This window comes from Amphimedon queenslandica, unplaced genomic scaffold (assembly GCF_000090795.2).
Source record: "Amphimedon queenslandica unplaced genomic scaffold, v1.1 AMPQUscaffold_13299, whole genome shotgun sequence".
NCBI classification, from domain to species: domain Eukaryota; kingdom Metazoa; phylum Porifera; class Demospongiae; order Haplosclerida; family Niphatidae; genus Amphimedon; species Amphimedon queenslandica.
In genome coordinates this window covers 47,129-72,626 of record NW_003546465.1, presented here as the reverse complement: position 1 = coordinate 72,626, position 25,498 = coordinate 47,129, and the positions used below count along the sequence as shown (strand labels likewise).

General features: G+C 36.1%; 2 protein-coding genes and 1 long non-coding RNA gene across 3 annotated transcripts in view; 1 reads left to right on the top strand and 2 right to left on the bottom strand.

Moving 5' to 3' along the window:
* The window catches only part of LOC100639240 (TFIIH basal transcription factor complex helicase XPB subunit-like), an 8,495-nt gene extending 138 nt beyond the window's left edge, over positions 1-8,357 (bottom strand). The window contains exons 1-30 of the mRNA XM_019998917.1: positions 8,297-8,357; positions 8,207-8,250; positions 8,135-8,153; positions 8,001-8,056; positions 7,879-7,953; positions 7,615-7,695; positions 7,509-7,543; positions 7,409-7,454; positions 6,922-6,996; positions 6,512-6,586; positions 6,409-6,455; positions 6,284-6,353; positions 6,191-6,238; positions 6,012-6,110; positions 5,894-5,949; positions 5,770-5,841; positions 5,680-5,719; positions 5,530-5,596; positions 5,334-5,408; positions 4,522-4,623; positions 1,569-1,642; positions 1,440-1,488; positions 1,344-1,388; positions 1,137-1,294; positions 736-801; positions 596-660; positions 300-468; positions 200-247; positions 116-145; positions 13-63 (exon numbers count right to left, since the gene is read on the bottom strand). Coding sequence (XP_019854476.1) covers positions 13-63; positions 116-145; positions 200-247; positions 300-468; positions 596-660; positions 736-801; positions 1,137-1,294; positions 1,344-1,388; positions 1,440-1,488; positions 1,569-1,642; positions 4,522-4,623; positions 5,334-5,408; positions 5,530-5,596; positions 5,680-5,719; positions 5,770-5,841; positions 5,894-5,949; positions 6,012-6,110; positions 6,191-6,238; positions 6,284-6,353; positions 6,409-6,455; positions 6,512-6,586; positions 6,922-6,996; positions 7,409-7,454; positions 7,509-7,543; positions 7,615-7,695; positions 7,879-7,953; positions 8,001-8,056; positions 8,135-8,153; positions 8,207-8,250; positions 8,297-8,330 — 1,971 coding nt within the window. The 5' untranslated portion in view covers positions 8,331-8,357. The remainder of the gene's footprint in view (positions 1-12; positions 64-115; positions 146-199; positions 248-299; positions 469-595; positions 661-735; positions 802-1,136; positions 1,295-1,343; positions 1,389-1,439; positions 1,489-1,568; positions 1,643-4,521; positions 4,624-5,333; positions 5,409-5,529; positions 5,597-5,679; positions 5,720-5,769; positions 5,842-5,893; positions 5,950-6,011; positions 6,111-6,190; positions 6,239-6,283; positions 6,354-6,408; positions 6,456-6,511; positions 6,587-6,921; positions 6,997-7,408; positions 7,455-7,508; positions 7,544-7,614; positions 7,696-7,878; positions 7,954-8,000; positions 8,057-8,134; positions 8,154-8,206; positions 8,251-8,296) is intronic.
* Positions 8,358-8,438: 81 nt separating this feature from the next.
* On the top strand, positions 8,439-24,766 carry LOC105313466 (tudor domain-containing protein 7A-like). The gene is made up of 23 exons (XM_019998931.1): positions 8,439-8,932; positions 9,181-9,230; positions 9,485-9,529; positions 9,577-9,606; positions 9,661-9,752; positions 9,824-9,976; positions 10,231-10,417; positions 11,119-11,195; positions 11,247-11,286; positions 11,362-11,524; positions 11,640-11,737; positions 11,847-12,011; positions 12,299-12,513; positions 21,994-22,100; positions 22,184-22,292; positions 22,334-22,480; positions 22,575-22,679; positions 22,721-22,858; positions 22,904-22,969; positions 23,261-23,443; positions 23,832-24,026; positions 24,221-24,347; positions 24,418-24,766. Exons 1-23 carry the CDS (start codon positions 8,505-8,507, stop codon positions 24,618-24,620), a joined length of 3,123 nt encoding a protein of 1,040 aa, XP_019854490.1. The 5' UTR covers positions 8,439-8,504; the 3' UTR covers positions 24,621-24,766.
* On the bottom strand, positions 24,693-25,300 carry LOC109583540 (uncharacterized). The gene is made up of 4 exons (XR_002185570.1): positions 25,129-25,300; positions 25,061-25,067; positions 24,967-25,002; positions 24,693-24,909 (listed from the first exon to the last, which is right to left on the bottom strand). It is a non-coding gene; the product is annotated as an uncharacterized LOC109583540 (long non-coding RNA).
* Between the last annotated feature and the right edge of the window lie 198 nt (positions 25,301-25,498).

The following is a 25,498-nucleotide window of genomic DNA, read 5'->3' as shown; positions in this document are numbered from 1 at the left end:
TATTCTTGGTACATATATAGTACCTTTCTTGGCTCTTAATATTCTGCCCAGTCTTTGTGCCTCCTATAAATAGTAACATTAATGATGACATCACATTACATCATCAGTAATGTACCTGACGTCTTGAACCACCATGAGCTGATACCTAGAAAATATAATAATAACTATTAATAACTATTAATAACTATTAATAACTTACTTGTATGAGTACATTAGCATCAGGAAGATCAAATGAATTGTCACCAACCTACAAAAATTAATAAATAATAATTTTAATAACTTCAATAATTAATATTTACTTTAGATATAAATATTGTATTAACTTGAGGATTGTGTCTGAAGTTTTTAAGTATCTTCATTCTTTCCTTCTGTGGAGTCTGACCATCAATGAATGGTCTATCCAACTTCATTGCATAAGTACGGAGGGGAAAAACCATATCAGAAAATATCATTATCTTATCATTACGCCTAAGAAATAAATTAATAATAATAATAATTATTATTATTAATATAATTGATGAAATGTACTACTAATTAACTGTGATTAATCGTGAATAGGTAATTAAGTAATTATTTTAATTAATTCGTGCCACACCTCTCATGGTATCTCATTAGAAATTGACATATTCTGAACTTGTTTGGATTCATGACATACAGCAACTAATAAAGGGAAAATAAATAAAAATAAAATTTATTTATTGGTAGTAAGAAATAGTCTAAATTGTGTTCACTTACTTTTCTTTTTCTGGTTTTAATTCGAAGATATTCAGCATAAAACTCAGGAGTCATTGGGCACCAAACCTACAAACATACATTCACATAAAAACATAGTGGTATCAGTAAATATACGTGTAGTACATGTATGATAAAAAATGGAGTGGTTTTGCACTTAGAAACCAATTTTTAATAGACTTTTTTACTAGTATCAATATGTATCAGAAAATGTAACAAAAATTTGAGATTATTTTGGAGCCATTTTTTGGAGAAAAAACCATGGGCTATAATAGTACAGGGATTTTTTCAGATTTTGGCCAATTTTTAAAAATGCTCATAACTCGAAAACTTGAGTTATAAATACTCTTGCTCATACAACCATTACTCTCCCTCTCCCTCTCTCTCCTCCTCCTCTCTCTCACCTCTGCACACTGGACCCTAGCTATAAACCCGAGGTTCTGTAACTCCATCCAATTAGCCTCGTACAGCTTAGGACCAATCAGGAAATTAAGGTCTTGTATTTTATCGTCTTCTCTCACTAGAGTAGCTGTTAGTCCTAACTTACAGTGAGCCTGTACAGCTGGAGGGAACGGGGATGGTTAATGGGTGTGGCCTTGTTAATGGCTTACCTGAGAGTACACGTCTAAATTTATCTGCAGGAATAGTCTGAACTTCTGCATAAAAAAAAATAATATTAATAAATGATGGATGTAATTATTAATTACCATCTAATATCATCAATCCCCATTCTCTATTCTGTAAGAAGTCCATTACCTAACAATATAATAATGACATCATGTGACTACCATGTGATTATCATGTGTCTATCATGTGACTATCATGTGTGTCAGTACTTGTTGTGAGTCCCATGCTCTCTTCTGAGTGTATGATACCATTGAATAAGTACTGATAGCAATACTGGTGTTAGCTGATGGGAGGAGAGACAGAGAGACAGAAATAAGCTAATTACCGGTATTATCATAGCTAATTCCCTTCCTCCCCTCAATTTAATATTAAATTTAAAAATATTAACATTAACGTACACACGTATCAATACTAAAACTAATAAAATAATAAAAAATTTAACCTAATAAACAACAAGTTGGCTAATATGAAAACCACAAACATACAAGAATCCATTATCATTAATTATCAATCCTCTAAGTAAGAAACATAATCTAATACACAACAAGTCGGTTGTTCTTCCAATCACAAACATACAAGAATCCATCTTTATCAAATGCTAATCCAATAGGCCTACCATTAAACTGATCAATATTACTGCCTTTACTTCCAAAACTGCTAAACTCACAACCACTAGTGAGGACAGATATACGATCATTGCCATATTCACTAACATACACTAGACCAGTAGCTTCAGTGTCTATTGTTATACTATATGGACCATTAAGCTGTCCAGGGCCAGATCCTTCAGTACCAAACTGACCCACAAACTTTCCATCTGGAGAGAACTTCTGAATGCGATTATTACCAGTATCAACAACATACACTAATACATAAAAAGCAATGTCAGTTGGATACTGAAACTGTCCTTGACTACCAAGTAAATGAGAGAAGGTTAGATCACGATTCAAGACTTGTATACGATGATTACCCCTATCAGCAATATAAACCTGTCCTGAAATTGCTGCTATACCATCAGGATACTTGAATTGTAGTGGTCCACTGCCCCACTTACCAACTGATTCTATAAGGTATCCATCCATGCTTATCTTCTGGATCCTGTGATTATCAGATACAAGAATGATATTGTCTGAAAAAATGGCTACACCACGAGGAGAAGAAAACTTGACATTACCACTTCCTCCTTCCCCTCCTAATGATTTCACTTTCTTTCCTTCTCTATCCAGTATTGTTACACAGTTACCATCATTCTCAGTTACTACAATATGATTATGAACAGCAACTCTCCAGGGACCCTTAAGCTCAGTTATAGTACGTACTGGAGTGATGTTATCAAGGTAAGGATTGAAAGGGATGAATAGTGAGGTATCCTCAAGGTGTACATCATATACTTGTACTTTTACTGTATGAGTACCATGTGTTGAAGGGTTACACTGTATCCTATACACTCCAGGATCAGTGCTAGTGGTAGTGACTGTAGTGTCAATGGGTTCATCACCTTTACCAACTGGTACTAAACTACACCTCAGAGAAGAGAGGGGAACACACAAAAAAGGTAAATGTGGTATCTCTATTGATAGTGAAAATGAAATTGCTTTGCCAGCAAGTGCAATACGGTCACTGGTCTTGACTCTACACTGCTGTAGTGAGATAATATCTCCAATGTCATGTAGCGATTTAAAATCTTTACTTAATACAAAGTCAACTTTTTCCTTTGGATGTAACTCCTCCACATTGATCCCTGCAGTAACTTCACTCATACGCTCCATCATCTGTTTCTTAGACCTCAGGACTTGTTGAGGACTGCCTGTCTTCAGACTCTGTTCCACGTAATCCTCAACATCCTCCAGAACACTCAAACTTATTTCTGCTGATTTCATTTGCTCTGACAGCACCTTTAGTTTAGCATCAGTGACCCTCTTTGCCTGCTCAGTCAGTTTCTTCTCAGCCCGACGAAGAGAATTCATCATTTCCTCTACCATTTCATGTATTTCTTCTAAGACTCCTTCTCCTCTCTCTCTGATCTTACCCTCTCTCTCTGCTAGAGCAGACAGGACCTTCTTGAGTCCTTCAATTTTCCCTTTTACCGGATTAAGAGATTTCTCCAGTGCTTCTTTGTGTTTAGTATAACTATCAGCTATTAGGTTATACTTGTGATCTTTATGAGCCAGCATGATACAATCACGACAGATAGATTCATCACATGTGTCACAGTAATACTTCAATGGCTCATCATGACTTGGTATGGGACAAATGAGAGGTGCCTCCTGTTTAGCTGGAGCTAGCATTTGAGAAGTAGAAGAGACATCAGAGGCTGTCACCTCATCAAGACTTGTCACCTGATGGTTAGCAAAAAGAGCCCATTTCTTGTGCATAGAGATACATTCTGTACAAAGGAATTGACTACAGTCTTTGCAGTATCCAGTGGCATTAGCTGTAGTACAGTTGTTACAGGTGACCTGTTGAGGATCAGCTACTTTCTTCATTAGACTGTATATCTCTTTGAGGTTGTTTACATGAAATGCTACAGGAAAGGCTCCTGCACCTTCTTCTGGTAACTCTGTACAATGACGACAAGTAGGACAAGAGAGGTAATAGGTCTCATTCTTCTTATCCAGAGGTAATCCCTCCAGACAGTGCTCACAGAATGAATGTAGACAAGGTAAAGTCTTAGGGTTGGTATAGTGGTGAAGACACACAGGACAGGTGAGCTGTTCCTCCAGTTTGAGGAGACCAGGAAAAGAAGATGAAGATGGTTTGGTTGCCATTTCAAGAAAAGAATAAAAATTGTGTACATAAAGCAAGAACAAAAAATGAAGAGAGATAAAGGTAGAAGACGGTAAATAAAGATAGAGCAAGAACAAACGATAAGAAAATGAAGAAGTTGGAATGAACGAGAACAAGAGTAGCCTGGGGAAAGATAGTCCTGATGACCTCTTGGAATATTCTATAGTTTCGTGACTAAAGGAAGTTATGATAGTACATAATGAAACCTGGCTTTACCATAGCAATTTAGCATTTCACACCATTAAACCAAATTTACAGTTTTTTAAGAAACTGTAAATTAAAAAAACTGTAAATTTTTTAAGAGGAAGTCACTTAATGTCAGATTAATCACTTACATTCAGAGATCATTTAATGTCATTATGTCACATGACTTACGTGATGGTTTGTCTTTAGCATCAGATGTGAACCTACAGACCACACTCATATCAATATTGGACCATAACTTGAACTGGGACCACCACTGTTCTACTGCCACAGCTAATGGAGAGAGAGGAAAGAAAGAGTGATAGTAGGTAGACTAGCCTTTTTGTAATGGACACTTTGGGACAAGAAAGTGTCTCTGTTATACAGAGGTGTCCTTTATGTGGAGGTTATTTTATACAGTAAGGAATGTAATTGGTACACTAGGTGCTGTCCATTAAATGGAGGTGTATGCTATAGAGAGTGTCCATTAAGAGAGACTATACTGTATATGTACTGTACATGCATTATGTAATAACACATAATACTATTACTATGGTCACCACTACTATCATGATAGTGTTAACCATATTCATTGACTAACAATTAAAATAAAAAATAGTAAAATCATTCCAGCAATAAACACACATATAAAAGCATAGTAGTACAAATGTAAATATCAAATATTTAAAACTTGAAACCAGCTGCTATTTAAAATATACTTCAGCTGCCCTATCATGAGGTATAAAAGGAGACTATTCTCTCCCACTATTGCTCGGATGAGCTTCACTGGTGTGGTGTGCAGGCTTCAGACCTGTAGGTGATTAGCGTCACAGTGGTTCGATTCCACCTTCCGAGCGGGTTTTATCCAAAAACTTTTTTTTTCGTAGACCACAAGCACAGGCATAAGTTTTAATTTTTTAAAAAAAGGTGGTTGGAAAAACCAAGATGCGGTATTTTATAATAGCAGATAAAGTAGTTTTATTTATTTTTAAAAATTCTATTACCTGAAGTACATAATACCATGCAGCGTTTCCTCACTGTACAAGCAGCTGTGACTCCTACCAGTGTCTTACCAGCACCTGATGAGAGAAGAAGACAGTGAGAAAAGAAAGAGAGAAAGATACATGTACAATTGTACATGTACATGTTTATACAGACATTACCAGAGGAAGGAAGATGTACAAATGTCTCTTCACTTACCACAAGGTAATACTATTACTCCAGATCTTGCTCTTCCATTACCAAACATCTTTCTTAAACTTTTTTCCTAACAAAAAAAAAAAAACTAAAATATCATAATAATAATAATAATAATAAAAGTATTATATGTATTATATAGACAATAATTACTTGATATGGTCTTAGAATAGTAGTGGGTTTAAGATCAATACTAAATAAATAAATAAAAATAAAATTTCAAAATGTACTACATGTATTCACTTGATGTCAGGATTGACTGTGTCGTTACGAAAATCATATTCCGCCAAAAGTGGATACTCCAATTCTATACACCTACATGTACATGTAATTAACGTCACATGACACGATAAACATGTACATGTACCTCTTCTGTAATATTTCCAAATGCTCTTGATCAATTTCAAACGAGAGGACTTCTTTCTGTGATGCAGAGATTACAGGAATATACAAAAATTTACTAGAGACTACTGGAGATTACTGACCTGTTCATCCTGATCTTCCTCGTCTCTGTCCATTCTCTCAAGATAATCATAAATATCATTAGGAACTGATGTAGACTCTAAATTTGAGTCCTGACTATCCTAAAAATTTAATGGACGGGCCATAAAATTATGACGGGTGACAATCAAAATTTTTATGGATGACCAACAAAATTAATTACTTCTTTACTGAGTCCGGGCTCTCCCCCAGGAGGCGGTTTGGCCCCAAACTAAAATTGAATAATAAGGGGGTCTGGTTAGTAGGTGGGGCTTACTTGTAACGGCTGTTTTTTGGTTGCTGCTTGTTCTACTATCAGTGCTTCCTCTTCTTCTGATCGGATTAACCTAAAGAGGTGTGGTCTTTAATTTAGACCCTGCCCACATAATACTATATAATAACCTGGTTGATTGAATGACGTCGTCTTTTAATAAAGACTGCATTACGTCCTATTAATAATAATAATAATAATAATATAAATGAAAATATAAATAGTTGCTCTTACTGGATAAATGCTTTCAACAAAGTATCGATTGTGTTTTAAAACTAACTTCACTTTACCGTAACTTAATGTACACAACTAATATGAAGGAGAGAGAGGAGAGAGAGTAAAATATCTAATTATTATCAGAAATCAATAGTCTATAATCAAGTGATTACAGTCAAACCTGTCTATTCCGGACACCTTGGGACCCAATAAAACTGTCCTTATTAAAGAGGTGTCCTTATTTCAGAGGTTCATTAATACACATTACTATTGTATTGGGACTGATACTACCTGTCCTCATTATAGAGGTGTCCTTATTTTTGAGTGTCCACAATAGCAGGTTTGACTGTATAGGTATTGTAGGTATGATTATACATGTACATGTACATTGTACATGTCTACAGCTGCAAATTGCTGTATATATTTACCTTTATATATTCAACTATACCAGGTGGTATTGTGGTCTTGCTCAACACCGAGAGATAGTGAATGATATTCTCAGTCTAATATAATAATACACAGCATAAGTACATCAATATGTATCAGAAAATGTAAAAAATTGGGGGTGATTTTTTGGCCATTTTTTGAAAAAAACCATGGGCTATAGTACAGGGATTTTTTCAGATTTTGGCCAATTTTTAAAAATGGCCACAACTTGAAAAATTAAAGTCGGAATCAGCTCAAACTTTCTACATAGCATAAGTACATCAATATGTATCAGAAAATGTAATAAAAAATTGGGGTCAATTCGGAGCCATTTTTTTGAAAAAACCATGGGCTATAGTACAGGGATTTTTTCAAGTTTTGGTCTATTTTTTAGAATGGTCATAACTTGAAAAATTAAAGTCGGAATCAGCTCAAACTTTCTACATAGCATAAGTACATCAATATAATTATTAATAAATAAATAATTACTTGTAGTCCTACAGATACAGCTGCATACAAAGAATATGAAGTCAACCTAACAACACAAATTCAATTAATTATAATAATAAAAACAGGGGCATCCCCTTACTGAAACTCATGTATATGCTCCGGACGACACACAGGCTAAGAGAGAGAAGGTGTGGTTAATATTAATTGATTACATGTACATGTACATGTATATGGGCGGGTTTTACCTCAGCTATAGCGATCAGAAAGTCCCTTGCATGTCGATACACTGGAGAGAAGGACTCCAGAAATATATGACCATCAGGAGCCTATGAAAAAGAGAGAGAAGGGGAAAATATTGTACAAAAATGAATAAAATTTGTCTATTTTAAAGAATAAAAAAAGATATGAGTTTAGCTCATGTGTCTTTTAAAATAGTGACACAAATTTTCCCCTGAATACATCAGTCATTATTATTATTATCATTATTAATTAATTAATTATCAACTTACCACCCAAAGTGGGCGTGTGCTGTGATCAAGTTTAAGTGTCAGTAACACACTGTAGTCTTTAGCTCCGTATTCATCCTATGATCATGTGATAGTCACATGACTTAAACCACATCCTTTCTTACGCAAGGAGCTGCTCCAGAGGTGCTAATGTTAGCCGACGCAGAATTCGGAACGTCTTCTAAAATTGAGAGAATGACAAATAAAATTTAATGGGTAATCAATCAAATTAATTACTAACAATGAAAGAGCAACTTACTTGATATTTCAGTATCAATCTACATATCAAAAATATTAAAATAATTTTGAATTCAATAGATTTCAATCTTACAGCTAATCTTTTAGGGCTTGATGATCTCTCTTGATAGTCTGCCCCTGAAGGAATGGAATTTAATTCAATATGAAGGAAATATACACCTACAGTCACGAGTTTTGCTAGATCTCTTGCCAGCCATTTTCTATGTAATAACCAAACCACACCTACTACAAATTACCCACGTGTTGGCACGTGGGGTTTTCCCCACGTGCTCTCACGTGGGTCAAATATTAAAGAGCTCCGCCCACTTAATCTAGCCAACCACACCTACTACAAACGTGGCTGACTAGACTGTAGTACAGCAAAGCCTAAAATGTCTTCAGGGGACGAAAGGCAAAAACTTTTGGAGCGATTCAAAGTCGACACGCGCTCCATACTCCTCTCTGCGCCCCTGGGCGTCCTAAAAAGAGCTTTTGCTAAAGACTACAGGAGTATGATCGGCTCTGATCCACCATTGAGACAGCTGGGATATTCAAACATGGATGAATTCGCCCGTGACCACCCAGACGTCCTCAGATCCGGTATCGGCCCCACTGGAGAGCCTACCTATTATGTAGTGGCGACTCAGGAAACCCAGCATGTTGCCAGTTTGGTTGCTCGTCAGAAAAAGCCGAGTCTTTCAAAGTTACGCAAGGCAAGCACGGCCCGGCCACCGCCTAGCATCTCCCGGCATATGGCGATGGTTGGGCCTCGTAGGCGGGCAAATCGGCCAGTTAGAAGACCGCTTTACGGGCAGCCAATGTAAGTATGTATTTGTGTTGGAACTGTGTGTCATTTTATTAAAGTTTATCACGGCCTGCTCTCCTTCCCTCTCCGTTTTTTCTCCCTCTCTCGAATCCTCCCCTTTCTCTCTTCCCCCCGTGCTGTCTTTCTCTTTCCCCCGTACTCCCTTCTTCTCCTCCTCCTCTTATTTTTTCTTGTCTCCCTTCTCCTCCTCCTCCTCCTCTACTTTCTCCTTCATCTCCTCCTCCTCTAATTTCTTCTGCTAGTATAAAATCCCAGTCTTTGCCAAGTTCAAAATTTAGTCTTCAGCAACAAAGTACGTCATTATTATTACTATTTTTTAATTTATTTTTAATAATAAGAATGGGTACATTTGAAAAAAGCAAAATTTTAAGCAAATTAAGTTAAGTTTGTTTTTTTTTTTGGTGATTTTGTGCCCACATATGGAGTTGATTCAAATTGACTACAGCTGTTAACATTACATGTGTTAATGCATGTACTAATGTTTCTAATTAATTAATTAGTCATTAACATTAATTAATTATTCATTAATATTAATTAATTAATTAGGGGAAGGAGCCTCATTCTTAAGCAACAAAACTCCACCAAGTCAAAGTACGTGTACATTCTCCACCCACATACTTAATTAATCATTTTAAAAGGTTTTCCTGCACATGAAAAGTCATCTTCAGGTACGTTACCATATATGGCGTTGCTATGACAATGACGGCCTTATTACGTAATAGGGATTCCCCCTTTTAACCCGGAATTACATCACGCCCCATTCCTCACCATCCCTCAACTGATTACATCGAGAGATGAGTTTCGTGAAAAAATTGTGAGTTTTTCAAAAAATTTTAGATTGCCCAGTAAAATTTTGCACTCATAAAAATTTTGTTCTTGCATTAGGTTGTTGTGGAGGGTTACCCTGGACTTCATAAGGAGATTACTCAGTATCGAGATCAGTTTCGCGTTCTCTTATTTCACAATAGAAACTTTAATCAAGGAAAACAGTTTCAGAATGTAAACGTTTTCTTCACCAGGAAACACTGGAATGTGTCGGTGGGTTGTTAATTAGTGGGTGTGGCCTCAGGCAAATCCCTATTTGTGTTGTAACTTACGATAGATAGTAATTGGCTAAAACAAATAGCAGATTAATATTTATCCTGATGGAATTGCCAAGTTAATTTTGTGCCAATTTCCTCCTAAATATACACGTACATGTACATGTACATGTAATAATACATGTACATGTAAGATTAATTATAAATTGTTTAAACAAAATTTATTAATTTTCCTTTTTGCAATTATCTTAGATATATCCTGATCCTCTGTCCCTCCCTTCTGAAGGGGGTGTGAGGATTAAACTGTGGGGTATTGTTGAGTATAAGTATTGGAACACTCCCAAGAAATATGTCCATTCATTAAGAGCTCTTTACTATCGGAGGCTTGATATGTCGCCTTCTGGAAGCCTCTCTTCTCCTCCACCACTTAGAGTAACAGGTGATTTTTCAAAATATAACGTTACTGAGTATTGATATAACTAGTTACATGTATGTGTACAGGTTTCCGCTAAAAACACGATTTATGAACTGATAAGGATTATAGTATGCATGGCATAGGCTTTTGGAGCAAGTTTAAAAATTTGTAAAAAAATCCAATTTTTATTGTAATCAGCTCAAACTTTCTACGCAACATAAGAACATGTATATGTATTAGAAAAAGTTATAAAATTTGAGAATTCTCTCTTTTTAATTTTTGGCGAAATTTTACCAAAGTCCCTGTACTATAGTACAGGGACTTTTGTCCGATTTTAAAGCAAGTTTAAAAATTCATAAAAAATCTAATTTTGATCAGAATTTGTTGAAACTTTCTACACAACATAAGAACATGTATATGCATCAGAGAAAATTATAAAAATGAAGAATTCTCTCCTTTTCATTTTTGGCGAAATTTGGCCCGAGACCCTGTACTAACCTACTATTTATCCCTGTGTTATATCTATTTTGTTTTTAAAAAATGTTTATTTAAGGGCTCAGTTCCCTCCTACACTGTACTATAGTACAGGGACTTTGGCCCGATTTTGGAGCAATTTAAAAAATTTGGTAAAAAATCACTTTCAATTGAAATCAGCTCAAACTTAAGAGGAGGAATTACATATGCATTGCCTTTTCTTTTCCCTTTCCTCTTTCTCTTCCTCTCAGTTTCAGGTGGTGCTAGGGAGATAGTCCATTCACAATTAACTGGTGGAATGAGAGCATTCCCTAACTCAAGAGATAAAGTAAGTGAAGAGAAACTATGTGCATGCATATCCATTTATCTCTCTCTTTAGTCTCCAGTGGCTAACAGCAGATCTTCAAAGCCAACTGCAGGTAAGCCTTTAACCCATCACATGACAATCATGTGACTATCATGTGACTATCATGTGATTGTAATTGTTACCATAGCTCCTCCCACTTCTCTTGCCGAGTGGTTACGAGAGGAACTAAAAGACAAACCCAATGGTTTGTGGGGTAAGGTATTAGCCAAGAAATACTCTGAGGCTTATAATGAAGAGCCATCAGTTATACTGGATAGAATAATGAAACTGCCTTTTGTGAAAACTAACTGGTAATGTTAAAAATAAATTGTAATATTTTTCTGTTAATGGTACTTCATCAACAATTTGATGTTTAGAAAAAAAACTGATAGTATTTTTATGCCATTACCCTGTATTATTTTATAGTCCGGTTGAAGGCAATCCTATAATTTCCATAAAGAAAGAAATTGAACAAGAGAAGAAGGAGGAGAAGGAAGAAAAGACAGATTATCCTCCACTGCCTTGTAAAAAAATTTTAAATAAATACCCTAATACTTAATCTTTACTCTCATTCTCTCCCTCTGTCTCTCCCATATTTTTCTTTTCATCTCTCCCTTTCTCCTTTCATAATAGCTACTGTAGAGTTGCCCTTGTCGTCAGAAGATGGCATTTATGTATTAGTGGCATCAATAAAGTCATTGCTTCACTTTTATGTACAACATAATTCACCATCAACCACTGAAGCACTCCAAAGACTAGAGGATTCAATATATGAACACTTTAATGAAAATAAACATGGTAAATAATAATAATAGTAATAATAATAATAATAATAAATAATGTATTCAATAATAATAATAATAATAAATAATAATGTATTCAATAATAATAATGATGATGATAATGAATGATAACAAGATATTTTTATTGAAATTAATAGAATAATGCTTGATTTAACATGTACATGTATTATTATTATTATTATTATTTTAAAAGCAGTAAGTATGCATAAACTACATATACATGTATAGTATAAAAGTACGAAGTACTAGCTATACAATTATTTGTGGTTTCACTTTTTGTAGCTCCTCCCAAAAAATTGAACCCTGAGCGTCTGTATGCATTGTGTTGGGAGGATGGTTCATGGTGCCGCACTAAACTGGTATCAGTAGCCGGTCTGACTGGTTTGACCAGTGAAGGGAGGGTGCATGTGTGTTACCCTGATTATGGTAATTATGAACTGGTTGAGATCAATCAGTTGAGGGAGTTGCCTAAGGAATTCTATACACTACCTTTTCAAGTAAGTGTAGCATGTACATGTACATGTATGTGTACATGTACATGTATTGCAAAAGCATCATTGATGTATTCATGAAATGTACATTTAGTGCTACCATATTGTATGACCTACACATTTAGGCCTGGTTTACACGACTACGTTTTAAAGTAAAACTAAAACACAAGAAAACGCATATCAAATCCAAAGAAAAGAAAAACGAATACCAAAATGGATAACTCTATAAACGAATGATAAAGTCCAATAAAAAAGCAGCTGCTGGATTAGTGTAAACACCTGAAAACAGTCATAGCAAAAACGATGCAGATTAGGCTAGCGTCTTGTAAACCAGGCCTTAATGTTATACCATATTCTTTCTACTTGGGATTATTTTTTACAATTTTATGTATTGTGCACTATTAATGTCAAATACTAAAAAATAAGATACTCAGATAGCATCACTTACTACTATATCATAACTTCCTTTGGTCAATAGAACTTATGAATATCTTTAAAAGAGGTCATCAGGGCTGTCTTTGTTTCGTTCTAGCTTCTTCATTTTCTTATTGTTTGTTCTTGCTCTATCTTTATTTACCGTCTTCTACCTTTATCTCTCTTCATTTTTCGTTCTTGTTGTGCGTACACAATTTTATTCTTTTCTTTAAATGGCAAACAAACCATCTTTATCTTCTTCTCCTGGTCTCCTCAAACTGGAGGAACAGCTCACCTGTCCTGTGTGTCTTGACCACTATACCAACCCTAAGACTTTACTTTGTCTACATTCATTCTGTCAGCACTGTCTGGAGGGATTACCTCTGGATAAGAAGAATGGGACCTATTACCTCTCTTGTCCCACTTGTCGTCATTGTACAGAGTTACCAGAAGAAGGAGCAGAAGCCTTTCCTGTAGCATTCCACCTCAACAACCTCAAAGAGATACACAGTGCGATGGAGAAGACATCAGTTTTGCCAAATCCTCAAGAGGCCATGTGTAGTGATCATAGAAAGCCTTTGGAGCTATTCTGTGAAACATGCAACATGGTGGTTTGTGTTACCTGTCAATTTCGTAATCACAAAGGTCATGGATCTGACTTAATCACTGACAGTTATACTAAACACTGTCAAAAGTTAAGAGAATGTCTATCACCAGTCGAGGGAAAGAAGGAAGCAGTTTGTCTGGCCCTGTCTGCTCTAGCAGAGAGAGAGGGTGAGATCAGAGAGAGAGGAGAAGGAGTCTTAGAAGAAATACATGAAATGGTAGAGGAAATGATTGCTGTTCTTCGTCAGTCAGAGAGGAAACTGACTGAGCAGGCAAAGAGGGTCACTGATGCTAAACTAAAGGCGCTGTCAGAGCAAATGAAATCAGCAGAAATGAGTTTGAGTCTTCTGGAGGAAGTTGAGGATTATGTGGAACAGAGTCTGAAGGCAGGCAGTCCTCAACAAGTCCTGAGGTCTAAAAAACAGATGATGGAGCGTATGAGTGAAGTTACTGCATGGATCAATGTGGAGGAGTTACATCCAAAGGAAAAGGCCAACTTTGTATTGAGTAAAGATATCAAATCACTACATCACATTGGAGATATTGTGACTTACTCATCTACTGCACTACAGCAGTGTAGAGTGAAGAAGATTGATCGTATTACACCTGCTGGCAAAGCAGCTTCGTTTTCGCTATCAATAGAGGCACCAGATTCATCTGTTTTGTGTGTTCCCGTCTCTTCTCTGAGGTGTAGTTTAGTACCAGTTGATAAAAGTGATGAATCCATTCACACTACAGTCACTACCACCAGCACTGATCCTGGAGTGTATAGGATACAGTGTTACCCTTCAGCCAGTGGTACTCATACAGTAAAAGTACAAGTATATGATGTACACCTCAAGGATACCTCACTAGTCATCCCTATCAATCCTTACCTTGATAACATCACTCCAGTACGTACTATAACTGGGCTTAAGTGTCCCTGGGAAGTGGCTGTAACTGATGATAATCATGTTGTAGTAATCGAGTATGGTGGTCACTGTGTAACAATAATGGATAGAGAAGGAAGGAAAGTGAAATCATTAGGAGGGGAAGGAGGAAGTGGTAATGTTGAGTTTTCTTCTCCTCATGGTGTAGCCATTACTCCAGACAAATTCATTCTTGTATCTGATAAGCACAGGATCCAGAAGATAAGCATGGATGGAGACCTTATAGCATCAGTTCGTGAGGAGGGCAGTAGACCGTTACAATTTAATGATCCTTCTGGTGTAGCCATTTCTCCTATAACAGGACAGGTTTATATTGCTGATAGGGATAATCATCGTATACAAGTCTTGAATCCTGATCTAACCTTCTCTCATTCATTTGGTAGTGAAGGATCAGCTAATGGACAGTTTAAGTCTCCATTCGACATTGCTTTTGACTGTCAAGGATTACTTTATGTTACTGATACTTATAATCATCGCATTCAAAAGTTTTATCCAGATGGAAAGTTTATGGGTCATTTTGGCAATAAAAGATTTGGCTCTGGAATGCTTAAAGAGCCAATAGGTATAGCAATAGACACTGCAGCTACTGGTCTAGTGTATGTTAGTGAAGGAGGCAATAATCGTATATCAGTCTTCACTAGTGATGGCGTGTTTGTTAGGAAGTTTGGAGGGGAAGATAATCTTCCTTGTGGATTAGCATTTGATAAAGATGGATTTTTTTATGTTTGTAACTCTACTGCTAATGAAATTTTTGTCTATTAATTATTAATTTTTTTACAGTTTGAGGTTGATTTAGACAAGTTAAGATACATTTGTAACTAGACGGATGTAAAACATTGAGGGGGCAAGCCCAAGTAATCAAAGTATAGATGTATGTGTATACATGTTTAGGTACAGTAGAATTTTGAATGCAAATTTGGAGCTAGTTCTTGACAGTTCTCAAGAATAAAGTTACTGTATAAGTGTTTTTTATTAGGGTTGTGAATTTCACAAATTATCGAATTCCTTCCTGATTTGCGAAAATCAATTTAATACGGTACCCGCATGGCATGTAGTAGAAGTTGCAAAATTAAAATCTGCAAATTGGGATTCAAGTAGATTTTGCAAAATATATTTCCCTTGAAGAAACCTCTTATACGGTACCCATCTTACATCATCTGCAACCATTAAGGTAGAAACTGTCACTGCACAAATGTAGCAGCTCTATAGCTAGTTTTTACAGGTTTCAAAGATCAGAGTTTTATTAGATTTAAATTTACTTTCTTAACCTCTCTTACTGCTGCACGTCATCAGTTCAGTTTGATTGACCGTTTGCTGTAAATAAAATCATAAGATTTGCTCCCTTTTGATGGCACCATTTTATTTCACCTGATTTCGGTGAAGATTAGGTTATTTAATTTTTAAAAGTAAAGATACACGTAGAATGCCTTTACAAAAAACAGACAGATTCACTTCTGGTCCTTATTTTACTACTTTAATAGGGTGTTCAGTCTTTTAACCTTTATATCAGTCTTCACTAGTGATGGAGTGTTTGTTAGTAGGTTTGGAAATTATGGCAGTGATATTGATCATTTTAATAAATCTTGTAGTTTAGAATTTGATAAAGATGGAGTATTGTATGTTTGTAATAAGTATAATAATCGACTTGTTGTTTATTATATTTGTTTGTTTTAATTTGATTTTTATTGATTATGTTTAATAAAAATTAAAATACAAGAAATGCAGATACAAAATAATGTATTTTACTGGCTGTTTGCATTTGGGCCATGAAAATAAACAAGGAATTGTTCTAATTTTATTATTATTATTACTTAAGTGCATTTATAGTTTTTAGAGTTACATGTATATGTTTAAATGCTAAATAGTAAAAATTTTATAAATGTGTAAAGATCTTGCTTCAACTCTTGCATGGTGAACCATTTTTGAACACATTCATTGTAATTTATCAAGGAAGCCACATAAGAATTTTGCTCTTGGTCCATCTACCATATTGGCATTTTCACTCATTTGCGCTTCTCTTGGCAACTCCAATTTAATTATATGCCAATGTAGTTTGTATTTTAAATAATTAATGAAAAATAATACTCAAAATAGTAATCATAAATTAGTACATTACAAGTCGCTTATTTTTAAAATCACAGACTTTCAAAAATCCATCTTTGTCAAATGCTAATCCACTAGGACTACTAAACTGACCAGTATTACTGCCTTTACTTCCAAAGCTGTTAACAAACACACCACCACTAGTGAAGACTGATATACGATTATTGCCATCTTCACTAACATACACTAGACCAGTAGCTGCAGTGTCTATTGCTATGCCTATTGGCTTATTAAGATGTCCAGGACCAGATCCTTTAGTACCAAACTGACCGACAAACTTTCCATCTGGAGAGAACTTCTGAATGCGATGATTATCAATATCAGTAACATACACCAATCCTTGACGGTCAATAGCAATGTCACGTGGATACTTAAATTGTCCATTAGCTGATCCTTTACTACCAAATGAATGAGAGAAGGTTAGATCAGGATTCAAGACTTGTATACGATGATTACCACTATCAGCAATATAAACCTGTCTTGTTATAGGAGAAATGGCTATACCGCAAGGAGTATTAAGTTGTAGTGGTCCACTGCCCTTCTCACCAACTGATGCTTTACAGTATCCATCCATGCTTATCTTCTGGATCCTGTGATTATCAGACACAAGAATGAATTTGCCTGGAGTAATGGCTACACCACGAGGAGAAGAAAATTGGACATGACCACTTCCTCCTTTCCCTCCTAACTTCTTTCCTTCTCCATCTAGCCTTACACAGTTACTACTAAACTCAGTTATTATTGTAAGATTATCAAAGCTCATAGCAACTCCACAAGGACCATCAAATTCCCTCATATCTAAAGGAGTGATGTTATCAAGGTAAGGATTGAAAGGGATGACTAATGAGGTACCCTTAAGTTGTACATCATATACTTGTACTTTTACTGTATGAGCACCACTGGTTGAAGGGTTACACTGTATTCTATACACTCCAGGATCAGTGATGGTGGTAGTGACTGTAGTGTGAATGGGTTGATCACCTTTACCAACTGGTACTAGACTACACCTCAGAGAAGAGACGGGAACACACAAAAGTGATGAATTTGGTGCCTCCATTGATAGTGAAAAAGACACCTTCTTTGGTAAACGCTCAATGCAATCAATCTTCTTCACTCTACACTTCTGTAATTCAGTAGAGGTCACAATATCTCCAATGTGATGTAGCGATTTGATATCTTTACTCAATCCAAAGTCGGCCTTTTCCTTTGGATGTAACTCCTCCACATTGCCTGCCATAACTTCACTCTTACGCTCCATCATCTGTTTATTTGACCTCAGGACTTGTTGAGGACTGCTTGTCTTCAGACTCTGTTCCACATCATTCTCAAAATCCTCCAGAACACTCAAACTCTTTTTTGCTGATTTCATTTGCTCTGACAGCACCTTTAGTTTAGCATCAGTGACCCTCATTGCCTGCTCAGTCAGTTTCCTCTCTGACTGACGAAGAACATTCATCATTTCCTCTACCATTTCATGTATTTCTTCTAAGATTCCTTCTCCTCTCTCCCTGATCTCACCCTCTCTCTTTGCTAGAGCAGACAGGACCTTCTTGAGTGCTTCCTTCTTTTTCTCAACTGGTGACAGACATTCTCTTAACTTTTGACAGTGTTTAGTATAACAATCAGTGATTAAGCTATATTTATGATGTTTGTGATTGTGAAATTGACAAGTAACACAGATTACTGTATTACATGTTTCACAGAACAGCTCCAAAAGTTTTCCATGATCACTACATATGGCCTCTTGAGGATTTGGCAAAACTGCTGCTGTCTTCTTCATAGTACTGTGTATCTCTTTGAGGTTGTTGAGGTGGAATGCTACAGGAAAGGCTCCTGCTCCTTCTTCTGGTAACTCTGTACAATGACGACAAGTGGGACAAGAGAGGTAATAGGTCTCATTCTTCTTATCCAGAGGTAATCCCTCCAGACAGTGCTCACAGAATGAATGTAGACAAGGTAAAGTCTTAGGGTTGGTATAGTGGTCAAGACACACAGGACAGGTGAGCTGTTCCTCCAGTTTGAGGAGACCAGAAGATGGTTTGGTTGCCATTTAAAGAAAAGAATAAAATTGCAAGAACAAAAAATAAAGAGAGATAAAGGTAGAAGACTGTAAATGAAGATAGAGCAAGAACAAACGATAAGAAAATGAAGTCAGAATGAGCAAGAACAAAATGGAGCAGAAGAATGAAACAAAGTAGCCCTGATGACCTCTTAGGATAGCAGTGAATCTAAAGGAAGTTATGATAGTAAATAAAATAGTGCAATAATGCATTTTTAGTGATGCTTTCTTATTCTTAGAAAGTTAGAATATGACATTAATAGTGTATATACTATATTCTAAGAAATGACTGGATCTCTTTTAGAGAAATCATGTTAATTAAATAAGTAAGTAGGATTATTTAACTATGATGGAATAGATAGTTTATACTGTAAAATGTTCAGGGATTAGTTCTATAGGTAGGGCTGGAAGCTAAACAAGGACTTGGTTTGAATGGTTTCCTTTGATGCTATTTGAATAGTTTCCTTTGGTGCTATATAGTTACAACTGTACAATCATAGATGGATGCCTCTTTTCCTATATTAACAGTTTCTGTATAGCCTAGCTGTGTACTTACTTTTTGTTGTCAATAGATTTCTCATACAATTTTGTATTGCCCTTACTTTATGACGAATAAGGCAGTATAGCAATAGCGTAAAGTTGGCATGGTAATGCACTCAACTTCCTTTAGTCACAAGGCTTTAGTGGCTAACAGCCAATTCTTTTGTTATCAATCTTCTCCTTTGTTTTCGTTGCCTTTGTCTCTTTCTTCTTTTTCTTATTGTTCATTTCTCCTCTATCTTCATCAAATTACCATCTTGCTTTACAACATCATAGGTCAACCACAAGTTAGCATCAACTAAAGTTGTCTTCTACCTTTATCTTTTCTCAGTTCATTTTTGTTCTTGCTTTGCATAAACAATTTTATTTTGTTGAAATGGCAATTAAACCAACTCCTAGTCTCCTCAAACTGGAGGAACAGCTCACCTGTCCTGTGTGTCTTGACCACTATACCAACCCTAAGATTCTACCCTGCCATCACTCATTCTGTGAACACTGTCTGGAAGGATTACCTGTGGAAAAGAAAAATAAGACCTATTACGTCACTTGTCCCACTTGTCGCCATTGTACAGAGTTACCAGAAGAAGGAGCAGGAGCCTTTCCTGTAGCATTCACTCTCAACACCCTCAATGAGATGTACAGTCTTAGATTAGCAAATCTTCAAGAGGCCACATGTAGTGATCATGGAAAGCCTTTGGAGCTATTCTGTGAAATTTGTGATTCAGTAATTTGTGTAAACTGCTTAGCTCATGATCACAAACATCATGAATATAACTTAATCACTGACAGTTATACTAAACATTGTCAAAAGTTAAGAGAATGTTTATCACCAGTTGAGGGAAAGAAGGAAGCACTCAAGAAGGTCCTGTCTGCTCTAGCAGAGAGAGAGGGTGAGATCAGAGAGAGAGGAGAAGGAGTCTTAGAAGAAATACATGAAATGGTAGAGGAAATGATGAATGTTCTTCGTGAGTCAGAGAGGAAACTGACTGAGCAGGCAAAGAGGGTCACTGATGCTAAACTAAAGGTGCTGTCGGAGCAAATGAAATCAGCAGCAATGAGTTTGAGTCTTCTGGAGGATGTTGAGAATGATGTAGAACAGAGTCTGAACACAGGCAGTCCTGAACAAGTCCTGAGATCAAATAAACAGATGATGAAGCTTATGAGTGAAGTTACTGCAGGGATCAATGTGGAGGAGTTACAACCAAAGGAAAAAGCCGACTTTGTATTGAGTAAAGATATCAAATCACTACATCACATTGGAGATGTTGTGAGCTACTCATCTACTGCACTACAGCAGTGTAGAGTGAAGAAAGTTGGTTACTTTGAACGTCTACCAAAAGAGAAGAAAGTTTCGTTTTCACTATCAATGGAGGCACCAGATTCATCTGTTTTGTGTGTTCCCCTCTCTTCTCTGAGGTGTAGTCTAGTACCAGTTGGTAAAGGTGATCGACCCATTCACACTACAGTCACTGCCACCAGCACTAATCCTGGAGTGTATAGGATACAGTGTAACCTTTCAACCAGTGGTACTCATACAGTAAAAGTACAAGTATATGATGTACACCTTGAGGATACCTCACTAGTCATCCCTTTCAATCCTTACCTTGATAACATCACTCCAGTACGTACTATAACTGAGCTTATGGCTCCTTGCGGAGTTGCTGTAACTGATGATAATCATGTTATAGTAACTGAGCTACGTGGTCACTGTGTAACAATACTGGATAGAGAAGGAAAGAAAGTGAAATCATTAGGAGGGGAAGGAGGAAGTGATATTGTCAAGTTTTCTTTTCCTCGTGGTATAGCCATTACTCCAGACAAATTCATTCTTGTATCTGATAGTAATCACAGAATCCAGAAGATAAGCATGGTAGGAGACCTTATAGCATCAGTTGGTGAGGAGGGCAGTGGACCACTACATCTGAAGTATCCTGCTGGTATAGCCATTTCTCCTATAACAGGACAGGTTTATATTGCTGATAGGGGCAATCATCGTATACAAGTCTTGAATCCTGATCTAACCTTCTCTCATTCATTTGGTAGTGAAGGATCAGCTAATGGACAGTTTAAGTATCCACGTGACATTGCTATTGACAGTCAAGGATTAGTGTATGTTGCTGATAGTGATAATCATCGCATTCAGAAGTTCTCTCCAGATGGAAAATTTGTGGGTCACTTTAGTCATAAAAAGTTTGTTTCTGGAAAGCTTAATAAACCAATGGGTATAGCAATAGACACTGTAGCTACTGGTCTAGTGTATGTTAGTGATATTGGCAATAATTGTATATCAGTCTTCACTAGTGATGGTGCGTTTGTTAGTAAGTTTGGAAGTAAAGGCAGTGATATTGATCAGTTTAATGATCCTTATGGATTAGCATTTGATAAAGATGGATTCTTGTATGTTTGTGATTTTAGTAATAGCCGACTTGTTGTTTATTAGATAAAGATTATTCTTATTTTCATTAATTCATTATTGATCACGTTTCACGCAGCAAAGTTATCCAAGAAAATAAGTTAACTTTTACAACTTTGGATATCTATATGTAGGTGTTTCAAATCATGGGAGGAGCGAAGCCATGTATTATAGTTTTACTCATCAATCATAAGTTAGCCTGTTGAATAGTTAGAGGAGCTTTTCAGTTTTCAACAGGCTAACTTTATCCCTCTACTACATTTATGGTTTAAGCAGTTATTGTTGCCACAAGAATAAATTAATGAATAAATAAATAAAAACAAGCCATATGCACAAGGGTATATGTGTGTCTGTGTGTGTATTTGCAAATTGATTGAGTCTGTAAGCCTCATTTACTGATTCTTTATTATTATTATCTACAGGGTGTTCAGTGTAGGTTGGATGGTTTGTTGTCAGAGACTGAAACTGCTAACGATAAGTTTGAAGAGTTGGCTTTTGAGAAACTTTGTACATGTCAAGTGAAGAGCAAGTAAGAGAGAGAGAGAGGGATGGATGGAGGGAGTTACTATAATTATGAGAATTATTTTTTTATTTGATGTCATGTGACATTAGGTCAGGGGACCATTACACGGTTCAACTATCAATTGATGACACTAATATTAATAACGTCATTGAAGATCTTGTATATCCCATAAACTCATTAAAACCTTCATTACCACCAGTAAGTATATTCATATTCATTAATTAATGAGTATTAATTAGGTGGGCGGAGCTCCAGTGAGTGTGATTCTACGTGATATTGGTATTCTAATCCCTGGACTGATAGTGGTTCATATTGAGGGGCGGGGCACTTTGAAACTGGACGAATTGAACGAGTTGATTAATGATCACTATGGCAACGACGAAAAGGTAACACGTACATGTATTTTATCAATGTTATTTTATCAAAATTTTAAAGGTAAATGTTACAGATAATAAGTTCTTGTATTGTTATTGTTTTTAGGTTGATTCCACACCCTTTAAACCCGAATTGGGTGTGGTCTGTTGTGCCAAATACAGCGAGGACTGGTACAGGGTTCAAGTTCTAGACCTTAAGGAAGATGGAACGGTAAGACCTCATGAACTGGGTGTGGTTTTATTTTTATTTAGGCGACCGTCTTGTTTGTTGATTACGGGAACTACCTTAGTGTTGAGGCTAAAGATCTCAAGAGTCCATTGCCACATCCACTTTTTGAATTACCGAGCCAAGCATTGTCAGCACAATTGAAGGATGTACCACCCCCTCATGTAATTAGTTATTAACTTATTTATTAATTCATTTTTTATTAATAGTGTGGGTGGAGTAATGAAGCAACTTTATGGCTTAATGAATATGTTGATACAAGACTGACATTACAAGTATGAGGATTGTACATACATTATGTGTACAGTATAGTCTCTCTTAATGGACACTCTCTATAGCGTACACCTCCATTTAATGGACAGCACCTAGTGTACCAATTACATTCCTTACTGCATAAAATAACCTCCACATAAAGGACACCTCTGTATAACAGAGACACTTTTTAATGCCAAAGTGTCCATTATGTAGAGGCTGGTCTGTACATGCACATGAACATATACATATATTCTAGTTTTTAATTTTGCTTGTACTATTTTATTATTTCTTCCTCTCTCTCTTTCTTTCAGATGGTCTCAGCTTCTGAGTGTATATTATTTGCTGATGGTGTATCACTTAATGAGGAGCTACTCAAGCACACAGAATTCTTTCCTTCTTATTCCATTACAATTAATGATTGTCCTTCAGTTCAGTTGCCTGATGAGCCAGCACTTGTTTATGTATCAAGCTGTATTTCTCCTAATGAATTTACAGTAAGTACATGTACATTATGAAGAAATCCCTGTACTATAGCCATGGTTTTTTCTTTAAAATGGCTCCGAAATTACACCAAATTTTTATTACATTTTTTGATACATATTGATGCCCTTATGCTATGTAGAAAGTTTGAGCTAATTCCGACTTTAATTGTTCAAGTTATGACCATTTTTATAAATTGGCCAAAATCTGAAAAAATCCCTGTACTATAATATAGCCCATGGTTTTTTCCAAAAAATGGCTCAAAAATCACCCCCAATTTTTATTACATTTTCTGATACATATTAATGTACTTATGCTATGTAAAAAGTTTGAGTCAATTCTGACTTAAATTTTTCAAGTTACAATACCTTTCATGATTATTCCTATTATCATTATCTCCAGGTTCAGTTGTGTGATAGTTCTGATGCCCTAACTTCATTGCAGCAATCACTCCAGCAGTTCAGCATTACAGCTCCGCCTGTATCAAGACTGCAATCAGGACTAGTAGTATCCTCCCTATCCAGTGACGAGTGCTGGTACAGGAGCCTCTTACTGGACACTGTCAGCCTCAGACAGGAAGGAGATAATTTAATTGAGGTGGGTGGGGTTTGTGTTGCCATAGAAACAACAATAATGCATTAAGTTACCTTGAAAAATAAAGAAATTTTACAAACTAGCTTTGAAATTAAAAATTATATGTTTCTCTTATTTTTAATGAGTCGTATGTGTATTATTATTAATATTTTGTTGGGGGTTGTCTAATTATAAGTGGGTGTGGTTTACACTGATAGGAGGTCCCAGTTCGTCACCTGGATTACGGAGATGAAGAAATGATAAAAACTTCGAGTGACGGGATTAAACAATTATCAAAAGAATTTCTACAACTTCCGTCTCAAGGGATTTCTGCCTCTCTCCATGGTAACGAATGTACATGTACATGTACTTTTTATCTAAAATATCTTAAACTAATTAATACTACTTATTATAGGGGTAGCCCCTATTGAGGGCACAGTGTGGGACTCTACTTCTACCGAAAAATTTAAAGAACTGGTTTTAGACAAGTATTTCTTTTGTCAGAAAAAGGGGGTGTGTCCTAATGGGCGGAGCTCTGTATCGCTCATAGAACCCAGTGGGTCCCAGTTGGTGTCCACTATACTGGAGACGGAAAAACTTGCAAGAATCATTTTGTGATCATTAATCTTAGTTTGGCATCCATTTAATGTGTGTGTGTGTACATGCATGTTGTGATCATATAACATAAACTCCATTTACATTGTCATTTCTATTACACAAAACAAGGACAGAATGTCATATATTATAGTGATTTTGACTAATAATCAATCAATCAATGTTACAACATAGCATGTTGATATAATTCAATCGTTTGGTTTCCATGATGATGGCGTAAAGTCTTTTCCACTTCTCAATGGAACATCAGAAGTTTCAGCTGGTCCTCTAAATGAATGCGAAGCTGCATGACCTGTGATGATAATAAAGGATTTAATGATATTTTATGTTGTGTGCTTTGATGAATTACCATCAATTTCTGTTCCTTGTTCCAAAGCGCCAGCTACTACTGTATATAAGATGCAATGGATTTAATGCAATTATTTTATTTTATGAAAGCTTACCATCATCCTAGAATAATATAATAATAATAAGAGATAATAATAATAACAATAATAATAATACCTCTTACTTTAGCTGTTTCAAGTTCTTTAACTTTTTTCTTCATTAGCTCTATCTCTGCTAGACGTCTCAACTGATCCTATACACACACATACAGTACTACGTGTCTCCTTCAATAACACAATACAGTGCTTTCAATATAACCATTGACATACATTAGGGCACTCCAATTTGATTCCTTGTTTCCCATTACCGGCCCGCATCGCTATTCATTATTGTGGTTTTGCATTGATTATACAAGCAATTTACTATACAGCTGATAATGAATAAATTTAATGAAAATAAACAAACCCGCCCACCCGCATCAGGCCCGCCTCTGTAATGGGAATTGGGAAACTATGAATCTTATTGGAGTGGCCTTTATTTAGTGTGTGTGTGTG